This window comes from Taudactylus pleione, unplaced genomic scaffold (genome assembly GCF_031769625.1).
Source record: "Taudactylus pleione unplaced genomic scaffold, aTauple2 ptg000573l, whole genome shotgun sequence".
In the NCBI taxonomy this organism is placed as follows: Eukaryota; Metazoa; Chordata; class Amphibia; order Anura; family Myobatrachidae; genus Taudactylus; species Taudactylus pleione.
Genome location: NW_028284975.1, coordinates 7474018 through 7486910, shown reverse-complemented (window position 1 = coordinate 7486910; position 12893 = coordinate 7474018). Strand labels below are relative to the sequence as shown.

Below are 12893 nucleotides of genomic sequence, written 5' to 3'. Positions count from 1 at the left end.
AAACCTTAAGAACATTTGCAGTAATGTTTTTTAATAGTTTTGTTTGGGGTTGCCCTACATTATCCACCTCAAAATGGCTTTCCCAAAAAATTTACAACAAACATTTTTATTTAGTAAAATCATTTAGTAACTAACAAACATGTTGCCAACATGCTTTTAATCATAAAAAGCATTTCATCATAGAATCACACATAAAAAATGTCCTCAGGGTTTTTCAAAATCAAATATCTGGCTTAGTCAGACATAAAAAACAATATTATAAAACAAACATAAAATTTTTTGGGAAACAGGCAAATTAATAAAACATGTTGTGGTATATCCGTGCAAAATTTGTTAGTTGTCCAAAAACAGTACAGGGTATTGCCAATGGGTTCCATTAGTTTTGCAGTTTTGGAAAGTGTTGTGATTTTGGTGGAAGAAAAAACAACAACAACAATTAGGTACACCTTAAAATACATTTGCTCTAAGTGTAAAAAACAAAATAAATGTAAAAATTATTACCTAAAAATCGAGAAACAACAGATTCGCATCTGGCCCCCCCCCGACAGCATCACAACACCTTCCTCCGGGGGGCCATCCTCTGGCAAGGCATCCTCTGGCTGCATGGGTACTTGACTCCTTATTGCAATGTTGTGTAAAATCCCACACAGGACCACAATGCGAGAAACCATATCCGGCGAGTACATGAGTGCACCACCAGAGTGATGGAGACACCGGAACCGGCCCTTTAAAAGGCCAATACAATGCTCCACCACCTGCCTGGTGGCAGTAAATGTGGCATTATATTGAGTTTGTGGCCCTGGTGTTGGAGTCAAATAAGGAGTCAGCAGCCAGGGCGTGCAAGGATATCCACTGTCACCTGATGGAAATGGGACACCAAAAGATACATACATTGACCATGAAAACATGTTTACACTATTACTATAGCTACATACTGGATTTATACTTACCAAGAAGCCATGCATCACCAGCTTGCAGTGTGCTTAATTTTGGCCAAATCCCTGAATGCTGGATCACGTAAGCATCATGGCTTCAGCCTGGAAATTTGGCATTCAGGGAGAGGATCTGGAGGGAGGCATCACATAGCACCATTACATTTAGCAAATGGAAATGTTTACGCTTCCTATATATTTGTTCCCTGCATGCAGGGGGATGAAGTGCTATGTGAGTGCCATCCACTACCCCTATGACATGTGGAAAGCCTGCAATCTCAAAAAACTTCTGCTTTACCACATCAAGGGCTTCCATATCCAAAGGCATACTAATAAAATGTGCTATATGATTGAAGAATGCATCTAGCGTATGCCTCAGGATCCATGAAAATGAGGACTGGGAGAGTCCACCCACCAGCCCCACAGTGGTTTGGAAGGACCCTGAGGCACAGAAATGTAACACCGCCAACAACTGTGTAAGTGGTAAGATTGCTGTTGGAATTTGAATCTGCATGCCTCCTATGCCTACACCAAGGAGGAGGCTGAGGAAGGTTGGTAGGGGGCAACATGGCCACTATTAGCTGGCCCACATCGCTCTGTGAATTTAAAAAAAAAAAAAAAAAGTGTTTTTGAGAATGATTTTTGAATATTTGGCCCAAAATACTTAGCTTAGTAATAATGGTGCATATTCTTACAGGGTAGGGCAGTGCCATCTTCGGGAACCCCTACAGGTGTATTTGGTGTACGTTTTTTTGGGGGGGGAAAGAAAAAGGAAATATTATATTTTTAAAAAACCAGTATTACTACTATTATTGTTAAAACCAACCTTAACTTTTAAATTGGCCAATATTAAATTTTGTAAACTTTATTATTGTTTTTTCCAAAAAATTAAAAACTGCATTATTAAAAGTTAAAAAAAACTGCAAAAAACACTTCATAATTAAAATAAACAAACTTTTTGGCTTGTAAAAATAGACACTTACCTGATTCAAGTACAAACTGGACTGTTAAACACCTTAAAAAATAAAAAAAAACATGATAACATTTTTTCGAATAATGTAATTTTTCTGGGTTTATATAACAATTTTTTTTAAAAAAAACTGGCAGTAGGCTGGCACACTTACTGGAGTCTTCAAATAACATTGGATTTTTGATCCTCCAAAAGCACGGCCACCCAAACACACCAAGTAACCGGGTTTGGGAAATGTATGCACCAAACAAAATTAGAAATAAAAAACAACCACCCAAAAAAATTAAAAACAAAAAGCACCACCCAAAATAAAATTAAAATTAAAAAAACACCACCCAAACCAAAAAATAAAAAAACACCCAAAAAATAAGAAAGAAAAAACAACCTCCCCCCCAAAAAAAACACCACACAAAATAAAATTAAAACTAAAAAAAACACCACCCAAAAAAAAAAAAACACCCCCCCAAAAAACAACAAAAAACAACACTCAAACAACACACACAAGCAACACTCAAAAAACACACACAAACACCACTCAAACAACACACACAAGCACCACTCAAGCAACACACACAAGCACCACTCAAACAACACACACAAGCACCACTCAAACAACACACAAAGCAACACTCAAACAACACACACAAGCAACACTCAAAAAACACACACAAGCACCACTCAAACACACAAAAGCACCACTCAAACAACACACACAAGCACCACTCAAACAACTCCAAACAATGTAACCACTAGCAATCCCTTCCTGCACCACAAATCACTCCACAAGTAACCCACAAGTAAGGGAACATTTGGCTTTGCCTTAAATAATGAAAAAAAAAATTATTGAATCATGCAGGCAAGGTGTGCATTGCACTTAGGCAAATAGGGATGCACGGGTAACCAATCCAGGGATGTGCTCACATCTAGCCCAACCCACGCAGTGATTACGGAATGCAGGAAAGGTGTGCATTGTACTTAGGAAAATAGGGATGCATGGGTAACCAATCCAGGGATGCGCTCACATCTAGCCCAACCCACGCAGTGATTACGGAATGCAGGAAAGGTGTGCATTGTACTTAGGCAAATAGGGATGCACGGGTAACCAATCCAGGGATGTGCTCACATCTAGCCCAACCCATGCAGTGATTACGGAATACAGGAAAGGTGTGCATTGTACTTAGGCAAATAGGGATGCATGGGTAACCAATCCAGGGATGCGCTCACATCTATAAAAAAGTCTGCACAAGCAGTATTCTTCATGCTTTCTCACATGTTTATAAAAAGTCAAGCGAGGAGCATGGTGAGCAGAGGCCAACTGAGGCAGGTAAGTACGAATCACATTTTGAAAAAAACACAAGAACAGTTCATATTTCTAAAATTATACTTTTTTTATTTTATCTAATTTTAAAAATGTTGTAGGTGCTGGGAATCCAATTCCACCACTAGAGGAGCAGGAGGCGGGCCCAAGCAGGCCAAGGCCAAGAAACCCTCCATTTTCACGGATCAAGCTTCAGACATTGGTGACCATGACAATGGATAACCTTGTCCATGCCCCAAGAAATATGGGGGCTGAAGCCAAAGACAGGATTTGGGAGGAGATATCCAGGGCTGTTAATGCTGTGGGGACAACCCACAGAACCATGAAAGTCGTTAAAAAACAGTAAGAAAATTATATTGTGAGTGTACGGAAGTCAAAAGCGAGATCTTATTTTAACAAACTAACCCTTAAAAAATGCCAAATCACATTGACAGCTGGGACCATGCTGCTGGGACAGGTGGTGGTCCCATCGTTGAGGAGCTGGCCTTGATGAGGTTGGAGACGTTGGCTCAGGGATGTGTGATGGAAGAGGAGATAGTCGGCGTGTCCACTATGGACACTGACATGGCCGACTTCAATGCTCCACATGTGCAAGAATGTAAATATTTTTAAGACTCAAAAAAGTATAAAGCTAAAATGTGTATGCGTTTTTTTTATAATAAAAATACAAATGTTTTTTTTCTTTTTTCTCCAGACTCAGAGGAGGTAGTGCCTGCTCCTGAGGTCAGGTCTGGGTCCAGCACAGATGGAGACTCTGCAGGGGAGGATACAAGTACTCCATCTGGGGACCCTGTGGAGTCCACTCCAGGGCAACCATCAGACCGAGCAGTGCCTCTCCTCACCAGGTTGGTCTCCCAAACTCAGGAGAACAGATGTGTTCTCCTGAGGATGGAGACCACTCTGGTGAGGGTGGCGGTGGCCCTGAAGACCATTGCTGGGGCCTTTGATCATTGGGCCAATACCCAGGAGCAGGCAAACCCACCTGCCATGATGGAGCGAGACTCCATTCCTCCCAGGACCACCACTTCTGGCAACCCAACAGCCACCCCCGCAAGTATGGAGAGCCCTATGCCTAGGCCTGAGGAAATCCTATCTACCTCTGGCCAGGCCAGGCCAGTCGGCGTGTTACACGCCAGTCGGCTGTCCGTAGCTTACCTCTTCCTCCAAGCCGGCCCAAATGACGAAAGTAGCCCTGGATATCTCCTCCCTCACCTGTTGTCCAGTCCCCATATTTCTTGTCACCAATGTCTCAAGCTCTTTTTTTTTAAAAAAAATATTTTTTCAGAAATGTGTTTTTTTTGTTTTTTTTAATTATATGCAAATGTTTCCCTAACAATTGTTAATTAAATTGTGCTGAAAGGCGAATTTCAAAAAAATAAAAAAAAATTATTCCAAAATGTCTACATTTAACTATATAAATGTAAACAAGGTTTAGAAAGTATGGTATCTGAAAAGGCTGCTACGCAAAACACAATGCTAGATGTTTAAAAAACTGTTTTAAAAAAATAAGTTTAAAAAGCACAAATAAACATTTGTGTTACGAATTCCTTAATGCACACGCAAGTGAAATCAGTTACAAGGTAATTAGCAGTGTTAATAGTTACAATGCACCAATCTTAGCTGCTTGGTTTGTGTGGTTCCAATTAGAAACATCGCAAGTAACATCGGATTTATGATTGTACTGTTGTGGCTTACGGGCGCTTCTTGCCTACCTTAGCCTGGACGATCATCTTGTTGGTAGAGTGACGTTGTCATGCATCCGTAATTCTTGGTTGTACAAAGCAGATAATTTATGCACTCCCCTAAAACGCCTGGAAACGCTGAAAAACGCCTCCGTTTGCAGACCACCACCCCCGTATACTCCCACAAATGGACTTTCCTGTCAATCAACTTTAGCAATCCACTTCCGTGTCGGAAGCCCTACGACCGACAGTATTTTTCATCGGTAGAGCTCGTACGCACATGCGCACAGCTAGCCGTGCGCAGGCGCAGAAAGAAAAACATTGGATGCGTACGACCGTGCGGCCGCTACGACTGACTCTGAATGAGGTCCTATGTGTGCCAACTCACACACTGGTAGACCAGAGTCATACACTTGCAGCAGATACATTTTTACTTTTGAAATATGTTCCTTTTGCTTGACATTCATAAATATGTATACTTTATGTACATGGGGCCTGATTCAGACTCGCTCGCAAGCGGGTCAATGGTCCCCGACTGCGCATGTGCCGCCTCCGGTGTGCGAATGCGCAAGACCCGTACTGTGACGGCAGCTCCGTCGCAACGGGTCTTGCTACAAGATGGGGCGGCTGTCAATGTTGATTGACAGCTCGCCCCGTTTTGTAGGCGGGAGGGTGTGGCTCCACAAATGCAGGCGTTTGTGGACGGCCCTACTGGCATCATGACTAGTGATGTCAGTAGTGGACTTCCTGCTCTATTAGTGCAGGAAGTCCACTCGGGCTTGCGAGAGCTGAGACCCTACCACAGGGTCTCCTCGCAAGCCCAATGGTTGCGATAATCACGACCATTGCCTGGCCACTCACAAAAGCTGTGGGTGGTCACCCACAGATTAGCGAGCGACCTGGAGGCTGAAAGAAAAATAATTCCCGCCCTGATTTAGAGCGAGCGCTCGCAAACAGCGAGCGGCTCTGAATCAGGCCCTTGGTACGTTTGCTGTAATATTTAACCAAATCTATATACTGTACAGTAGTGTTCTTGTGATCTGTAGAGAATTATGCAGAGAATTCCGATTATGCAGAGAAACAGTAAAGGGGCATTTACTATATGTCTCTTCACAGCACTTGTCTCAACTGTCTCCCTTAAAATGAACAATCAGGGAAATGGAAGAGTTAAACTCAAAAAGAGAAAGCTTGTACTGAGATAGTACCTGTCTTCTACATGTGTAAAAGCTGGGTAGGGGAATACACGGGCAGCAGTTGTAAAACTCTATGGGTGGCAGGGTGCCATATGCACTGTTCTACGTTCCTTCCTATAAGCCGGATGAATGTACTGTAAAGTATTGTATGACATTTGCACAGTAACTACTATTATAAAGATTACAATTCTGGAAAACGATCACTCCGTTACTTCTGTCCCTCAGCAGCAAACTATTCTATGTATCTCGCCTAAACTGCACGCTGTATAGAGAAGGACATGTACTGTACCAACGATACATGCAAATACAGTTCCATTACAATCCTATGAATCATGCTGTTTGCCTATAGCCTAACTATTCGCTCTCCTGAATGAGAAGTTCAGCACCATGGACCACACGCAACTCCTTAATGTAACACTACTGAGCGTGAGACATGCACAGTAAGTAAGTAGTACGCTCCAGGCGAGTATTACACTTGTATCCAGAAAGGGATGACAAACACTGGATGACATCGATGTGTGACAGGATGCACTGCTGAGCCTACCTGTGTACATGGTGGGGAAATGTGTAAACACCCATTGGGCTTACTCTAAACCCCCCCTCCTTACTGTGATGTCACAGATATGTTCCTAGACATTGGAGGAACTCGTTCTATAAAAAACTCACACCAGCGGTCTCTGCGATTACTCTCACACCAGCTGCTGTCTCTGCAATAACTCCTCAGCTAACGGGGAGGAACTTAGCCCGAAGTTTACCTTCTACAGATTTCCTACATTCTGATTGGAGGTTCATTCCGTGTGAGAATTAGTGGGAAAGGTGTTTGGGCGGAACATACAGTGCTGAAGTCACTTTATGATGCTCCCTTGCATACCCTTGGCATTCCTGTACTAAGCTGGTACAGTTTTTTATTGCTATCAGACTTTTGGCTGCATTTTGGGAAGACGATCATGACATCCACCCCGACCAACGTGACAGTTGAGCAGGGGGTGGGCATGTTTGCTCCCCTTGGGGAAGGCTTGTTATGGCAAAAGAACATCACCCAGACTAATGTCAGCTCCCCTGTCACTCACAGGTTCGTGCAGCCTCCCTGGCGCATAATACTTTGGTCTTTGGCTTATGGATCCATGGTTGCTGTAGCGGTGTTCGGCAATATCATAGTGATGTGGATCATACTGGCTCATAAGCGAATGAGGACAGTCACCAACTACTTTCTGGTCAGCCTGGCTTTCTCTGACGCTTCAATGGCAGCTTTCAATACCCTGGTGAATTTCATATATGCCCTTCACAATGAGTGGTACTTCGGGGAAGCTTATTGTAGATTTCACAACTTCTTCCCTATTACAGCTATATTTGCCAGCATCTACTCCATGTCTGCTATAGCTGTGGACAGGTGAGTTAGCAATCACTGCTCCCTGTGGGGACAGACTTCCTATACTATCAGTATATTTTCTGTCACATGTTAAATTCATTCAACTTTATCTGATATACAGTGGTTTTTTTTTTACTCACTAGATTACCAACACTTGTTATTAATTCTTTAACCTATTAGAATTATGTACTTTGCAATATACAATATACAACATGTTGATTGTTTTAATACAAATCCTCTATTAATAGCATACCTTATTGTACAGATCTTCCCAACACTGAGTGCTATCTCTGAATATTATATACTATAATAGAGGTAAAATGTGTTTTATATACTCCATATGAAAAAAGAAGGTTGTATTAAATGTTTTAGTGGGCTAGTTTAGTTGTAGATAAGTAAGTGCCATTCACAATACACGTCTGTTTTTAGAGTGATATAAACACTTAGAGCCTGCAATGCTTAATGATATTTCAATATTTAAAAAAAAAATGTTAAACATGTAAAGACATTATTCTTATCTTCATGTGATAATAAGCACTACTTATTTACATTGCATTCGCTATAGGTCTTCTGATAAACATTTTATATATCATTAATTACGTATTCCACTTATTGATAATGCTTGATAACACATACATATGTCACTTGCTACTTGTCTGATTTTTATTCATCAATGTCTACCGATAACACACTATGTTAGCTGCAAGCAGATTATGTATCCAATAATAATAACAATCCATTTATCCATGACAAACAATATCCAGATAATCTCTTTGCAGTCTGACAATTTTAGATTAAAACAATACTATACAGCTGTATTACTCTTATTTTGTTGACTGAATGTATGAATGAATGACTGAATGTATGAATGAATGAATTGTGAGAAGGGAGATGAGCACCAATTGACATTCACAGCTGTTATGACAGAAATATAGTGAAATTGACAACAGATCAAATAAACCTTTCTACTGTACTATCTTATTTCTTCTTTATATTAAAATAAAATGCCACACTATAATACATGTGTTTATATACAGTATATACACATATATAATTGTAATGTACACATGTTATATAAACTGTTTCCATAGTTTGTATTTAATTAACTTACAGACTTATGAATTTATTTTGTAGGATGCATATATAATTATAATAAGCTTACAGTCATGAGATATTAATGAAAGTTGGTAAAACCACTATAATGATAGCTATTTGTATTCTGTACATACATTTTGAAATATTTAATACACTTTCTTAAAGCCTATTAAAGAGTAGAGTAGACTAATGGACTTGTAAATACACACTTTCTGACAAGCGCTCACTTTGCTTTACAGGAATTGTGTTGTTTTGTACAATATCATGATGTTAGATGATAATATTCATTAAGTACCTATTGCCTTATGCTAAGTGGAAAAGAACATTATTATGCTTTTAGCTAGCTTTATTATTAAATGTCCATGTACAAGCTCGTAAAGTGACTTATATGTTTTACCTTGGTAGAGAAAACAACGTAGCAACTTCAACCCCTTTTTGAAAAAGAAAGAGATATAATGTGTAAGGCTGCTCAGAAAATGCTGCATTGGTCCCAGTTATTGACATGCCTCTGAATACATTTAAAAGTCACCTTGATGTGTGCATTGGACTTCAGTATGAGAATTAGCAAAGAATTCAAAGTGTGAAGAAGAGAAAATGATATCGGACAAACAAGGGTGGTGTTTGCAGTACATGCAATCTTAAAAAAACATAATTGCATGTTGAACAGGCAAACTGTATGGCAAAAAATACATCAATTAGCTCCTGGAAAACCAGGCAAAATATGGTGCAAATTTCAGCTCTGGATTCTAAGCACATATACACCAAAGGGCCTATTCATTATGTTAATTATTGGTGTTTGGGTGGTCCCGATAATTGAATATCTGACTCGCTGCTAACATGGGGGCAATTCAACATTGCTCCGGTGCAGAGACAGCTAATTCGATGATCAGCCATCTTCACGAATCCTTTCACCGCTACTTTAATAGTCAAACTTAGCACTCAGCGAGTCTGACTCGGCAGTGCTACTGCCCATGCATGAACTTGGGTTCACTCATGCGTGACTTCTGGTGGAAGGAGCTGAGCAGTGGTGGAGGGATCCAGATGGATCCCTCTTTGCAACTGGGACTTCTTCTCATAGGGGTGTGGCAACAAATTCCATTTGAAGATGGTGAAGGTTCCTAGAGTGAAGCTCCAAAAATGTTATATTTTCTGAGCTTGAAGTATTCAGGTACTAGTCTATGGGGAAAGCGGGCTAGATTGGGACATAAAGGTAAGCAGGAGATATCAGCGTTATCTCTGTTTTTACCTTTATAATGAATGGCCCTGACATACAAAAGTAGGTGAAAAAGTAAACTTTCACCTGCTTTGGTAAAATTTTTGTGATGATAAATAGGGAATGGGTATGTAATGCCAGCTGTCAGGATGCCTCCTGTCAGAATACAGACAGCGCCATCCTGATGGTTGGTATCCGACAGTGGTCGGGTAAGTATACATATCCTCTTGCCTTTGCCCCCTAACCCTCCCTTTTTGTAGCCTAACCCTAACCCTCCCTGTTAGTGCCTACACCTAAGTCTCCCCCCTTCGTGTCTAAACCTAACCCTCCCCTAATAGTGCCTAACCCTAACTTCCCTAGTGAGGCCTTACCCTCCCCCTAGGGGTGCCTAACCCTAAACTCCCTCCTCAAAAAAACCTAACCCTAACCCCGCTATGCTCCCTAAACCTAACCCTCCCCCCGGCAGCTATTGCTAAGGGCGACCCGGACTTACCTCGTTTGGTCTGGCGTCCTTCAACATTCCGGTGTCGGGATTAAAATAGGCATCAGTATTTCGACGCCTATCTTAAGTCCCTTGTTGGGATTCCCCTGTCAATATTGAGACTGGCGCCATCATGGCCGCCAGTCTCATAACTACATCCTGATGTATAGACCCCAAGTGTTCCAATGATGTTGTAACCGAAGGTTGCAACATTGTGCTTTACTTTCCTTTTAAAGCATATTATTTGTATACGAATAGTGTATAATTCAAAAGACAACATTGTCTCTTTAATCTCAGTAAGATCAACTAAAAAACTTTTACAATATACTAGACTTTACGCAAAACAATTAACACTTATTTTTATTAGTCTATTATATAAAGATATGTGGGTGTCTGCTTGCATATAGCCCCATGCATCACCAGTAATCAATGGTTACCACATGGCACTAATAGTAGAAGTCATGATACCAGCGGGCACTTTTTTTGAGCTCTTTGTGACTGATTCAAAAGCTCTAACCGAGTCAGCTGCAGATGCAATCGTATTGCATGCTTGGAAATAAATGCATATCTTCACCTATATTTACAGTTGACCGCATCTGTGCACGAACTCTATATATCCGGTTGTGAAAGTAGCTATCCTCAGTTGCTGCCTAGTTAGACCAGTGACTAAGTAAGTGAAATGTATTTGACTCAGTTCACAGTTACCTATGCTCGGCAACAGAGCATGTGCACTATGAAAAATTACAAGATCCATCCATTCACAAAACAGACTTGTGTGGAACTCTGGGAATCGGCATGTAATTTTGGTGGCTGAATAGCCGCCGGATCATATATACTGACACCAGAATTTCTGAAGGAGGCAAATCCCGACTGGGGCTGATGAGGACACTAGCCCACCCCCTCCCCTACCCTAACCCTCCTTTAGTGGTGCCTAACCCTAACCTCCCCCCCGTTAGTGCCTAACCCTAACCTCCCCCCATTAGTGCCTAACCCTAACCCCCCTCCCCGCACCCAAAACCTAACCCTCCCAGGGGGTGCCTAACCCTAACCCCCTAGTGGTGCATAACCCTAACCCCGCCTTTCCCTACCCTAACCCTCCTGCTAGTATCCAGACTGCATCCCGTAACTCTGAATGTTCCCATTTATGGGATTTGGCCAATATCCCGACCGCTGGGATTCCGGCGGCCAGAATGCTCGGCCAGAATCCTGACAACTGATCCGACTGTCGGAATGCCGAAGGTAAGTAGCAGGGTTAGGGGGAGGATGAGCATTAGGGTTAGGGATTAGTGTTAGGCACTACGGGGAGGGTTAGGGTTAGACACACAGACCCATATTCAATTTGAGGTGAAAAGTCTGGATTTTTGCCTGCTGGACTTTTTGCCTCCTTCACCTGTTTTGCAGACGGAAAAGTATCGCGCACGTCCCCGCTTATCCCCGTATTCAGTTTGTAAGGACGTGAAAATGGGACCTGGCGAAAGTGGAACAGGCAAAAAGTCCTGTCAATTTTCGGGAAATCATCCTGGCAACCCCCCTAAAGATGTCCCGACATGGGGGATCACTATGGGTACCCCCGATTTGGCCTGCTGAAGGGAAGTCGGGTTTTAAATATTGTGAAGAACAGATGAAGAATAGCATTTAGCAAATTTTTTGGGGAAAAATAACTATGTCCATCAAATTTGGGGTACACGAAAATGGATGCAAGCATATTTTTAAGTCCCTGAAATGTTTTTAAAAATTCTTCAAAAATGCACCTGACGTTACCACCCACAATGAAGAAAACACCTGCCGCATATTTGGGAACCCTTCTGGAATCAATTTTGCTATTTTAGAAGTTTGTCCCCTAGTTTTTTGTTTTCACCGCAAAATGAAAGTTAATTTTTTGGGGTGTCCTGATTTTTTTTTTTTTTTTGACACACATTACTTTTAGGGGACATTCCCAGGGATGCAGGCTATTTTCTTTAAGCCTGCACCCGTAAACCCCAATTCTGCACTTTTTTTCGCCATGTATTACATGGAGAAAAGTTATCCCCGTTTTTTAACAAACACTTTTCACACTGGCGAAAAGTCTTTGAAATTGAACACGGGGATAATTGAAATAGGCGAAAATTACATACTTTTCGCCTCTAATTGAATATGGCCCTAAGTGGGGAGAGTTAGGTTTAGGGTGCCAAGAGGTTAGGTTTAGGCACTAGGGGGGGAGGTTAAGTTCAGGCACCAGGAAGGGAGGGTTAGGGTAGGGAGAGGGTTAGAATACCTACCAACATGTGTCGGTATCCTTATCCTGTCGCGATCCCTAGCACCCATCCCCCCTTTATGTCTATACAGGAAATAGAATAAACAAGCACTCACAGGACAACAAGAATTCAATTCTCCATGTAATTATTTAAATACTACAAATAAAATAATTCCAGTACAATTCGTACTATCTGAAAATGTATACACTTGTCTGATCTTTTGTGTTTTTCACCAAATTGGCTCATCAGCCAGGGCTGTGCAACTGCACAATAATGACAGTTATAAAACCATATGGATTTGGGTGGTCTACATAATTGCTCTGTGGGAGCAATTATAGCCAACTTGCGTTCAACTATCCATCAGCCCCAATGTGTTTTCAGGCTATAAACTCACACTAAATCCATT

The 12893-nt window shown here is 41.4% G+C and overlaps 1 protein-coding gene across 1 annotated transcript in view; it reads left to right on the top strand.

The window, feature by feature from the left end:
• Nucleotides 1-7042: 7042 nt before the first annotated feature.
• The window catches only part of TACR3 (tachykinin receptor 3), a 242313-nt gene continuing 236462 nt past the window's right edge, over nt 7043-12893 (top strand). Inside the window, exon 1 of the mRNA XM_088453257.1 lies at nt 7043-7485. Within this exon, the coding sequence (XP_088309383.1) occupies nt 7043-7485 (443 nt within the window). The remainder of the gene's footprint in view (nt 7486-12893) is intronic.